Source organism: Equus caballus, chromosome 18 (assembly GCF_041296265.1).
Source record: "Equus caballus isolate H_3958 breed thoroughbred chromosome 18, TB-T2T, whole genome shotgun sequence".
Lineage (NCBI taxonomy): Eukaryota > Metazoa > Chordata > Mammalia > Perissodactyla > Equidae > Equus > Equus caballus.
In genome coordinates, this window is record NC_091701.1 from 73,556,691 (window position 1) to 73,569,194 (window position 12,504).

Below are 12,504 nucleotides of genomic sequence, written 5' to 3' on the forward strand. Positions count from 1 at the left end.
GATCTTTCAGAGTACATTCCCTGTGTTTCATAATTCATGGCATTTTGTGGGCTCCAGAAGCAATGCTTGTTTTTACCACAAATTCACCAACCCCTGAATATGCAACTCAGGTTCATCTAAAAATTAATACAAAAAACATTTCTGCAAATATTGTTGATAGCTGTTTCCACAGAAGAATACTGAGCAGAATATTCTTAAATTCCTCTACACTTATAAAGGCAATGCTTCTGCATGATAGAAGTGGATAATTGCATGTTAATCTTTTTTTTTTTTGGTGAGGAAGATTGGCCCTGAGCTAACATCTGTGCCAATCTTCCTCTATTTTGTATGTGGTATGCTGCCACAGCATGGCATGATGAGAGGTGTGTAGGTCTGCACCCAGGATCTGAACGCCGGGCCTGTGAAGTGGAGCCCATGAACTTAACCACTACGCCACTGGGCTGGCCCCCCATGTTAATCTTATCAACAATTCATGGAGATTGGATGAGTCTTGTTACACTATATATTTGATACTGTGTAACATATATCTGTCATACGTATGAAATGGATTATGAGCATCTGTGTTCAATAAAATGATAGCCCAATAACAAATGGCATTTTATTATGTGAATGATCTTACAATGTCAATATCAATGCTAATAGAAATATGTAACAGGCTGAACTCATCAATGGCAAAGTCATTGTATGTAATTCACCTGAAGGCTCCCACATTTCAAAGTAAGCCTTTCATACATAAATGAAAACCCTCTATTTTGTAGAATTTTGCTCTTTCCTGTTAAAGGCTGGCAAGGCAAAGGCACCCCACTTAGCAGAGTGAGGAAAGCCGAGATGGAGCAGACGGGCCCCGTGCTCAGCGCGTGTGCTGCGAGCTCTTGTCTAGTCCTGCAGGACTGAACACGCTGGGTTTCCACATTCCTCCTGAGTTAGCAATCAAAATAAAAGCATAATTCAAATCTAGACAGATATAAAAGATTTCAGTTTCCATTTAAAGTTCATGTTTTCCCTTTTCATACTATTTGCAACTTAAAAGAAAGAAAATTAATTCTTTCTGTCTCCTAAGGTTTTTAAATGTTGACATTGTGGGTTCTCTTCGTGTGGAATTTTAAGAGATGCTGCTTCGCTTGCTCTGTGTCTGGGCTATTAGAGGCAGCGAAGTTTAAGCTCGGGACTCAGTACAGGGTTGGTGGCGCGGCGACCCTATGAAAGCAAAGACAGACAGAAAGAATTTCTTTTCAAAGAATATTTTAACAAATAGAGGCTTGCTTTGTATACACATGCCATAGTTAAAGACAAAATTTGAATTAATTGTTATATTCAGGAAATACGTGTTTCATGAATTAGCCCTTGACATGTGTGTGAGAGAGAGAGAGAGACTACTTTTCAGCTTAAGTAAGACTAATTCCTGAGGGTTTCCTAACTAGGCACAATGCTGCCTGACATATTTAGTCTTCAGGAATTCTAAGAAAAGTGTACCTTGTCTATTCAGGAGAAACTGAAGTAGATTATTGGTTAATAACCTAATGAGCCATCTGTTTAAACAGATGTTTTAGTTGGGAGAAGTGTAAACATGATTCTAAATTTCCAAATACGTTGGTTATTCTTCCTTGTCTGGGAGGTTGGGCCAAAGTTCACGGAGATTAGAGGAAAGCCTGAGTCTGGAAGAATTCAAAGTATTACATAAATGCAGATAAAGTAATAACAATAAAGTCCGTCGGCAATTATTTTAATAATTATTTACAGGGCCTTTCGTTGCGTTATGTCATCGCTCACATGCAAGTGACCTGAGTTACTCCGTCTTCCTGGTCAAAGTGTCCCTCGTCCAGTTCCCGCAGGACGCTGTCGCTGCTGCTGACCCCGGAGAAGCTGCTGTACTGGGCCGGCCCCCGCTCCCCCGTCCAGCACTCTCTGGAAGCGGAGAGGAGGCCCTCCTCAGGTGGGTTTCTGCTCTCTGGCGGTTGCGACGTGGTCGTGTCCAATCCAACACTCCTGCTGGTGACTTTGTTCCTGTCATCACCTTTTAAAGGCCGGCTGGCTTTCCTCTGAAACACAAGAGATTGGCAACCGGGAGTTAAAAAGATGGGTGTTCTCCTGTCCCTCTGCTCCAGCACGTCCTGTCCTTGGCCTGGAGCGTCCTCTCCCTGCCTCTCTTCAAATTCCCGCTCATCTTCAAGGACGGTCAGAGCCACCCTTCACACTCCCTCCTCCCCCCGGGGAGACAGGAGCTCCCCTCTCTGTTTCTCAGCACTCTGTAGCTTCCGGGCACGTCACTGTCCTCATCGTCAGGGTGGCGTGCACATGGCTGGGCCCTCAGTGACGCCTCTGAGAGACAGACCTATTGAGAGCCTGGTTCAGGGAGCAAAGCAGGGTAGAAATGCATTAAAGCTCCCACTTTTCTTCTTGCTTTTACTTGGGGTCTAAACAGCAGAAAAGGTACTTTGGTGGCCGCCTCACACCCATTTCTCGCGGGAATAGGCTGCACAGAAGAGTCACAGATAATTCAGGCCGAGTTTCTATTGAAAGTAGGCCTGGAGTGGCTTCCTGGGTCACGCAGACCCCTCTCCTGGTTCTGCTACAAACTGCTTCCGCCTGACTCGGCGGGAAAGCTGAGCAACCTGACCAGCCCGTTCCGCAGACTGTCTGAGGAGCTGTGGAGGGTTCTGCTATGAGCTGTTCACTGAGGGCTGCTGGTCAGAGTGGAGAGGACATGGCCTTTGCCAAGCAAACTTAAGACAAAATAAGAGAATTAAGTCAGTAAAAGGAAGGCTCAGGGAGAGAGCAGGAGCAGCTCAACATGTGGACGTTCAGACTCTTGAGATTTGCCTACAAGGGCTTCCTTACCACTGACAGCATGACATGTGTCGAATATCAGACTCTCAGGACAAAAAACTGAACACGGAGAAATAAAGATAAATAAAAAATTTAAAAGATAAATGAAAAACACAGTAATTTTCCAGTTTATGAAGAGTGCATTTGCTGAAAATTCATTTATCTGTCAGTTGGAACTAGGATTACATTTTCCTAAATGTAAGAGTTAAAATTATAAAACTCTTAGAAAAAAACCATAGAAATCAGATGCCCAGGCTAGTCTTACAAACATGTGTCAACCCATAGGTTTGTTGAACTGTAGTATATAAAATACAAAAGTATTTTCTACTGTTCTTCATGGCAAATACACAAAGTAAACAAACAGCTTTATGAAATTGGATTTGCAGGCTGTTGTGGAATGTAACCTCTGTTGACGACACTGTCATACAGGAGGATGCAGCCCTCAGCACGTTGCACAGAAAGGAGAGTGCTGGCAGCTCATCTTTGTCTTGGCTGAGTTACTGGCGTCCCTGGGCAAGTTTAAGGGAATGAACAAGTCTACAGTGGGTTCTCCCTCAACAAAAAGCCACCTACATGGTCCCAAATCAGACATAGCTTGGTGGTGGTGACATCTTCCATTGGCCCCCGTGCATTCATCAAATGCAAATATCAGATCTCAAATCCTTTTCCTTGTTATTCTCATTTACCAAATGTATTGAATTTAATACAAGCAGTGGCCGCTGACAGATCTCTTAGACGGGTCCAAGATTTGAGAATAGTATGTTCTCCCCGGCCCTGGGAGGCTGGTCAAAGAGGACATAGCCTTTTGGTTGCAGGGAGGGCTGACGGGACTGCCAGGCTGGGTTCCTTTCTCAAGCCTGGCTCCTGCTCCCTTTCCCACAGGCATAAAGAATGCATTCACTCCGGAGTGACCTCTCAGCGTTAACGGAATGAAAACGGGCAGGCGGGGGTGCCTGGCAGCACTTGGCTGCCTGGATCTTCCCTTCCTCACCAGCACCAGGGCCAAAGGGAAATTTTGCAATAAATTCCTCATTGTATACCAGCCGATACAAGCCAACTCTCACATACTCAATGAGAATTTTCCTAATAAACATCAGGTATTATTCAGAATAAGATATTCATAGTAATTCACTTTTATATAAGTATTAATAAGTAAACAGCCACCAAGTGTAAATTTCGAATATCAGAAGATGACAAAATACCTAACATGGTAACTCTAAAAAAAGATTTCAGAGGAAACACTTTTATTTTCTTTTTTACCATGTGACTCTCAATAAACACATCTTCAGCAATGATTTTGCCTCCCCAACTTCACGCCACATGAAATAGTAGCTTTTCCAACAAATCAAATTGCAATGTTCTTATGACTTCCAAAGTAGGAGTCTGAAGCCCAGGCAGTCCCTGGAGATTAGCGACTGCTGCCCTCATTCTATAGAGGTCGACTCCGGCCCAGAAAGAGGCAGGATTTGTCCAAGGTCAGGGAGTGGCCGGCCTCAAACTGGAGCTGGAATGTCTTGCTTTATTCTTTTCACACTGTATAACACGCCCATTATCTGCAAAAGTACGAGTAGACTTGTGGTCGAAGATTTGTGTATTTCCCAAATAAAATTCCCTTCACTTGCAAACATAATACATGTTCAATGTAGAAAACCTGGTAAAAACAAAGCCCACCCATTATCTCAACTCGCAGAGATGCCACTGTTAAAATTTGGCATATTTTACTGTTTTCTTCTCTAAACATACATGTGTTTGCATACACACACATAGATGTGCGCAGCTCACTTTTCCACTTAGCACTACATTTTGAATATTTATGTCAACAAAAAGAGATTTCCATGCTACATTGCCAGGCTTATTCATATGCTCACTTTCTTCTAATATTTTCACTATAAAATTGGGGGAAATTATTCCAAGATTGGGATACAGATTTAACGCCACCCTTGACAAAATCTATTAACTTTTGAGAATCATTCTCATTTACTAAAAATGGGTGACCCACTTCAAATACATGAGACTCAGGGACAAGTTGGTTGAATTGAGGGTGTCCTACCACCTTATCTTCATTCTTCACTGTCAGTGTCTTAAAAACAGAACAAAACAGGATTATCCCAGCAATCCTAAGATGCTGTGTTGTCTTGGACAGTGTTATAATGGCCAGAGGGGCAGAGTAGCTAAAAAATATGGTTTCTAAAGCAGTACACACATGGAATGGACATTCAGGATTTCTCTTCCTGTGTCTCGTGCTGGGGGGGTTAGGAAGACACCGCGAGCTTCCGTGGAGCTCCAGTGCCACTTGGAAGGGTCAGAGGTTTTGGAACATGCAGAGAGGTGCCGCCGCTGCTTGCTCACAGAACGTGTTCCTGTGTCATCCATCCAGCTTGAGGCTGTCAAAGTCACTCCAGCCTGGGAGGCAGAAGAGTGCTGTGGACCACCACCTTCCCGGCCAGCTTTCCATCCACCCCGTTCTCTGCTGCAGTGTGGGCACGTGGCCCAAAGGGACCCAACCAGAGTCCTTCCCTGGGGTTGCTGTACGGACTCCAGGATAAAGAAGGTCTTTCTTTTTGCTGAGGTGGCCACATTCACCTCATAGGAAGCCCCCTGCTCATGCACACACAGACGCTGAAAGAAACTGATGAGAGAGAACATCCTGGTAATGGTGAATCTCTGGGGTCAGAACCCGAGGCCTCGGTTCTTGTAGCTCTTTTTTTGGTGGTATGAGCTGTGCCAGTATCCTTCCCACCTCGGAGCCAATAATTCCTTATGTACACAGGCTAGTCTCTCCCTTACACCCCAACAGACACCAATGGGCAATATGGAAGCCAGCGTGGGTGGCCCAGAAGAGAGCTGCTCGCTAGCCGTGAGGCAGGACAGAGCGCCCGCCCCAAGGCAGCAGTGGCCACTCTTCCGCTTCTGCCCCCACCAGGAAAAAGCCCATTTGCCTTGAGTGGAAAGAATTCCCTACACAAAGAACTTTGTTAATGATAAAAGCAAAATGCTTTCATCTTTATTTTTACAGCTCTTTGAGATACCTGACATCCTGTGTTTACACTGGCGCCTGATTTGATTTCACATGGACTTTGGTCTGGGACGTTAACAGCTAATGAATGAAATATGACCTTATGATTTTCAAAGAATTTCAAATGAACTTCAAATGACCGAAAAACTAAGAATAAAGTTTGATAAACAATTGCCTTACTCTAAGGAAGAAGTCAGCATATACATTAAATATTTCTTAGTATTCATATCATTTTATTATAGTTACCTTGGAAAAGATCTAATTCAGAACTTTTCTTTGGCTGCTGCTCCTCCACTTTTTGGTTTGTGTTAGAGAAATGATCTAAGAAGTCTTTACTTCTTGAGAGCATTCATTTTGAGACATATTTTAAAGACAAGAAAATTATTTGAATGCAAAACTGCTCTAAAGATGACAAAAAATATAAAATTGGAACCATTAAAATTGAACACCTGTCTCCCAGGGTCTATTCTCTCCGTCTTTCTGTTAATAATGGAACTCCCCCACAACCAATGCCTCAAAATTTTTAGCTGGGCATGTGCTCTTTCACTGAGGTACCAGCACATGGTTGCCCAGATTACATTTCCCAGCCTCCCTTGCAGATGCTGTGGTGACATAAAAAAGTTGCAGCCAATGGGATGTGAGAAGAAGCATGTGTGTGACTTGGGGGTCAGTGCCTCAGAGGCATGTCTGGAATTCCTCTTTCCTACTTGTGCTGGCTGGACAGTGGTGACAAGTGTGGCAGCAGCCCTGGGTCCAGAGGCAGAAGCCAAGTGTTGAGGGTGGCAGAGCAGAGCAGTCATGAAGCAGAGCCTTGCCCACCAAGACTACCTGCCCATCTTTAGCCTGTGATGAGAGAAACCCTTCTGTTGTATTTAAATCATTCTATGTGAGTCTTTTTGGTATAGCATCTTAGTAACTAATTAGTTACCAAGTAATAACTAACAGAAAAACTTGTTGGGCACTAATGCTTTTTAGTTTAATTTTCCCCAACTTTCCAATTATGAAAAACTTTAAAGGATAGTACAATGAACACCCATATACCTACTACCTAATTCAATACTTGTTAATATTTTGCCATATTAGCTTTATATATGTACGTGTATGTGCATTTTTTTGAACATCAAAAAACATCAATACACTACATTCCTACATACTGGCTGAAGGTAATTTTTAGCTGGAGAAAACGGAGGGTCAGGAGGAAGTTCTGGATTTTTCTTCAGTTTCTCCATAGAGTTAGTAGTGTTTAATCATCTACTATTGAAAGAAAAACATTCTTACGAAAATAATAGCAACATTCCATCTGAGCAGGCACCGTGCCGAGCCTGCCATGTGTTTTCTGCCTGAATCCTCCTCACAGCCCTGTGGCAGGTGCTAATGTTGTCCTTATTTTACAGATGGGGCCACGGAGTCTTGAGAGCGTGGCAGATGCTGTTAGCGCACTAGCACACATGCACACACATGCACACACCCCTGGAGCACCTTTCATGGTTGGTTGTCTACTCCCAAGAATACCCCTGGATGGAAACCCTAATCTGAGTTGGCGAAAACGAAATACTTTTAATGACCTTTTGTTTCTTTTAAATAATTATCAAAGGGAAACGGGTTGAAGAATTTAACTGAAATAGAGACTTTTAGTCAATAAAAAATTCAATGAGTTTTCTTTGAGTCTTCAAAAGAAAGAAAAAAGTTACGAAAGGAGATCTTGGAAGAACAATCGAGAAGATTCACTAGATGGAGGTGAAGTCCTGGTCAGAGTCCCTCACTCTGCTCAGCATCGCTGTCAATTCCTTGAATCCATTGGGAGGGCCCTCCCCCCACAAAAAATAAAGAAAAACGAAAATAGAAAAAAGGAAGAGCAAGATAAGAAGAACCCCCTTTATTACACCATACAGCCTCAAGTAGAGGAAGCGAAGGGCAACAACTCATTGCACGTGGTAAGAACTCCCTTCCCCAAGCACAGCCCTACTGAAGGACAAAGACATAAACCATGCAGTCTCTGTAATTTATAACGCAAACCATCTTCTAAATCTAACTCTTAAATTATCATACAGTCAAAGTGTACAGTTCTATGAATTCTAACACAGAGGTATAGATCTGGGTAACCATAATGAGGACACAGAACAGTTCCATTATCCCCCCGAACCCCTGATCCCTGACGACCACTGATGTGTTCTCCACACTCTGGTTTTGTCTTTTGAGAATGTCATAAAATGGGATAGCACAGTCTGTAACCCTTGGAGACCGGCTTCTTTTAACCAGCATGCTTCTGAGATTAACGCAAGCTTACTGTGTGTATCAGTAGTTCACTCCTTTTTATTTCTGAGTAGTATTTTACTGTATGGACGTACCACAGCTGTTCATCTAGTCACCTGCTGAAGTCATCTGGATTGTTTCCAGGTTTGGAGATTGTGACTAGAACTGCGACAAACCTTTACATCTAGGTTTTTGTGTGAACACAAGTTTTTCGTTCTCTAGGGTAAATATCCAAGGCTGGGATTGCTGAGTCATATGGTATGCATATGTTCAACCTCCTAAGAAGCAGCTAAAGTATATTGCAGAGTGGCTGTCCCATTTTGCATTGGCCCCCGGCCTTGTTGAGAGTTCTGGTTGCTCCTCATCCTTGCCAGTTCTTGGTCTTGTCAATATTTCTTACTTTAGTTGTTCTAATAGGTGTATGGTGGGATCTCATTGTGGTTCTCATTCGCATTTCCCTAATGGCTAACGATGAAAGCAGCTTTTTAGGGCTCATTTCTCATTGACACATCCTCATTGGTGAGGTGTCCACACCTTTTAACAGGGTTGTCTGTTTTCTTATTGTTGAGTTTTGAGAATTCTTGATACATTCTGGATATACGTCCTTTGTCATATATGTGATTTGCAAGTGTTTTTTCTCCCAGTCTGTGGCTAGTCTTTTCATTTTCTTAGTGTTACTCGCAGATCAAAAGTTTTTAATTTTGATGAAGTACAGTTTATTAATTTTTTTATGGAGTACGCTTTTGGTGTCATGTCTAAAAACTCTTTGCCTAGCCCCAGTTCATGAAGATTTTCTCCTGTTTTTTTTTCTAAAAGTTTTCTAGATTTACTAAAACAAACTATCTTTTAATAGCTTAAAGAAAATTCGGGGAGTAAATGAGAGTATAAGTACTCTGACTTGATATTTTCCACGTTTAAAAAAATTCTGAAGCCATCTAGAATATTGCATAAAACATATCTGTGAAATATAAAACAAAATTGCGAAAGTAAAGGTCTTGATAACCTCAGAAGAAAAATTCCAACAATATGCTTTCTTCATTATGCAATTCTCAATTCCCTCCACCACAACAGGGGCAGGAAATGGCTTCGTTCAAAATAAAAATCCTGCTCTATGTTGAGTGCAATTGGATATGGAAAGTCTCACGTATCTTGACATTAGTCTCAGTAGAAGAAAGAGAGAAACTTCTTTTCAAGGGTTAAACTCTGGATAGGTTTCTACCAGCTCATGAAATGTGGGCTGTAATGGAAACTCATGGACAACCCCAGGGCAACGCGTGTAACGTCTCAGATTTCCACCAACTTATTTTAGAACTAAACACCTTTGAAAAAATTCTTTAAAAACGTTTATAAATGAAGCAATTCTCCCATCAACTCCTCCCAAACAACGACTGATTTCAAGGTACAAGCAAAGAACCGTGCTATATGGACCTACAACTACATACACTTTCAACGCATATTATAAATGTAACTTTCACAAAATACATGTGAGATAGCCCAATTAACACTATCGTCATAATAATAGTCTCCTTTCCCAATACTACTACTACTTTTTTGATATAAAATGACAATTGTTTTCACCAGAGAAAACTTAAAGAATTGAAAAACTGGTTTTCAGTTATAGCTGTTAGACACTTCAGCTCCAGACTGAACCACCCACATGGTCTGCCCTGAAATAATCTCAATGTCCTGCGATTTCCTGCTAGGAAAACTAAATGTTAGTCAAAGGAAGAAATAGTAAATCCGTTTAGAAGCAGAATTCTAAGCTGTAAAGTACATTATTCCTGGACTTCTCATTGACACAGTTGACATTTATATACTTCCTTACTATTATATAATGAGCCAGCAATTTTATTCACAATGGCTGTAAATATAAAGATTACCCAAAGGAAAACTACCATGAGACTACTGGATGGTATTTAAAGTTGCACAAAAAGGGTGTAAATATTCTCAGGGAATCAGGGAACCGATATCTAATCCTGAGTAAAGGAGACCGTGAAGCAGCTGAATTTGGGTCTGATATCTTAGCAAACACCAACTCCATGGCCCCCAGTTAATCAAAAATGCCATGAGGCTGTGGCTTCTGCTGACCTTTCCTCAGAAATGATGGCCATTTGCAGAATGTTGAAAGAAAGAAAGGAGAGGCTGTAGCATGGTGAGAAGCTACTTTGGGGAAGGAGAAAGTAGAATGAAAACCTTTTCTGGCCATTCTCTGCATGTACCCACCCTTGCTCCTTCTTGACAGAATATTTCTTAATGAACTGCTCCCGGGGGCTGGGGGCGCTGCAGCCCCGTGGGCTCTAACTCGAATCAGAGTCTTTCCAGTATCTGTGCACTTGATCTCTGCTCTCCCGCAGGAGGAGGCACCTTCCTATCTCCCCGCCTACTCTCTACCTATTTACCTAGTGAGGCAGCTACACTCTTTCCAAAATTAATGTGAGATGACTTAGCATGGTGGTATTGCATATACTCTCAGTCTAGCTTTGCTAGTTTAGAAAAACTTAAAGTTTTCTAAAACAACATTTTGTTGAAATACAGAAAAAGAATCACTTTAAATAATTTTCCAGTCCATTTGCAAATTTCCTATTTTGAAAGTTGTGCTTTATTAACGCCCAGATTGCTCCATTCAAAGATACTATTCTAGCTGTGCATCCAGTAAGAATAAGGTGACTTGAGGTTCAGCACAGCCCTTCAGCAAAGGGCTGAAAAAATATGAACTTGAGGAACAATATAAAAGTGCCGTTGGAGGTCAAGATAGAGAAAATTGCACAGATCTGTTGCAATATTAGGCAAGTTCACTTACAAGGCTTAGAAGTGTAGGGGAGGAACAAAGTTCTCCTCTGTCCTCTTATGTTTAGTACCTGAGCCCTGCAAATCAAACTGCCAAAAGACAGGAGAAAAGGTTTATTTTGAAGGCACATAGGGCCTTCACAGAGAAGGCAGTTAGACTTGAGAGCTTATATATCATTTTAACAAAGGGCGATAAATTGTGGAGAAGTGACTAGACAAAGGGAAAGGGGTTTGAGCTTCTATGGCAGTAAATTGTGGGAAGATAAGTATATGGTAAAACTAATGGAAAATAAGAGTTATTTTAGTAAGGTTTGTTCATGTGGACTCAAGTCAGTGCCATCTCCAGGGATAAGAGTCATCTCTGGTGATTAAAAGTCTTCTCCTCCTGGTACAGGAAAGGGAGACCACTTTACAAGGGAAATTCACGTCAACTTTAAAAAGGGAAATTTATGCCCTGCTTTGTGTTGGAAAGGGACAGGGTAGACAGTTCCTCCTGTGTCTGCTGTTTCTTAATTGCCTTCAGCTCAAAAGAACGGGCTTCCCTTCAGAACTGTCTCATGTTATCCACTTGCTGGCACACCTCCTTGTATGTCGGTTAGAAGATTGTTCCCACATCGAGTGCACACTTCCTCATCTGTGCTCACCATTACAATCACAACGAGAGTTTAAACGCTTCAATATAACATGCAGTTCGTGAGGCACGGATTTACTCACTTCTGGGGTCAGGGCCGCTGAATTCCACATAGCTGGTCTCTGCAGGAACACGACCTGCTTTGTAGCCAAATTCCCCTCACTGCAAATTAAAACAACAGCGTCAGTGTTTGTGAATTAGTTCTTCTCCATATTGCACACTTAGCTAGAATATTCCACGCGTACCCTTTGTAGAATAATGTTCTGATCCAAAAATAACTATGAAATATGACTCGATATAAGTTGCAGCAGGAAAAATAAGAAAATTCCTAAAAACTGAATATGGTCACTACAAAAGAAAATTTTAGTGTGTAAAACTTGTAATCTCACAGTGCTAACATAGCTGTTTCATCTGTCTCCCTCCTAGTCTTCATCAACATGGGTATTTCTGCACGTCTGCAACGCTGCTTATTTGCATTTCTGTGCTTTTCACTGGACACCCTTTTCCTTATTCGCCCGCTGTGACTGTGTTCTTAACAGCAGCATAGTATCTCAAAGAATTAAGATAGCAAAATGCACGAAGCATTTCCTTGTTACTGGAAAATTAGGTTGTTTCCAGTTTTCTGCTTATTATAAAAAACACTGCTATAGAAATATGTATAGTTTTCCTTATAATTTATTCCTTGAGATAAATTCTCAGGAGTGAGATTATTGGGTCCAAAGGGTATGATTTAAGCTTCTTGGTATGCACTGACAAATTTGCCTTATAAAAGGAAGAGACCAATGTGGGCTGCGGCGTGGAGAAATGTATATACATTTTCAATGGAGGGACTTGAGCCACCGCTAGTTTCATTTTCAGATGCTTCTTTGTAGGCAGCTACTCAGTATTCTCCTTATTTAACTATCATCGTGGCAAATTACCCCTTGCCAACGACTACTTGGGGTTTGGATGTCTCTGAAATGCTTTTCCCAGAGTCTCCAGGGATTCATGG

General features: G+C 41.8%; 1 protein-coding gene across 1 annotated transcript in view; it reads right to left on the reverse strand.

Annotated features, from left to right (window-relative positions):
- Window positions 1-584: 584 nt before the first annotated feature.
- The window catches only part of RFTN2 (raftlin family member 2), a 66,590-nt gene continuing 54,670 nt past the window's right edge, over window positions 585-12,504 (reverse strand). The window contains exons 8-9 of the mRNA XM_005601665.4: window positions 11,597-11,675; window positions 585-2,039 (exon numbers count right to left, since the gene is read on the reverse strand). Of these exons, the coding sequence (XP_005601722.2) occupies window positions 1,767-2,039; window positions 11,597-11,675 (352 nt within the window). The 3' untranslated portion in view covers window positions 585-1,766. The remainder of the gene's footprint in view (window positions 2,040-11,596; window positions 11,676-12,504) is intronic.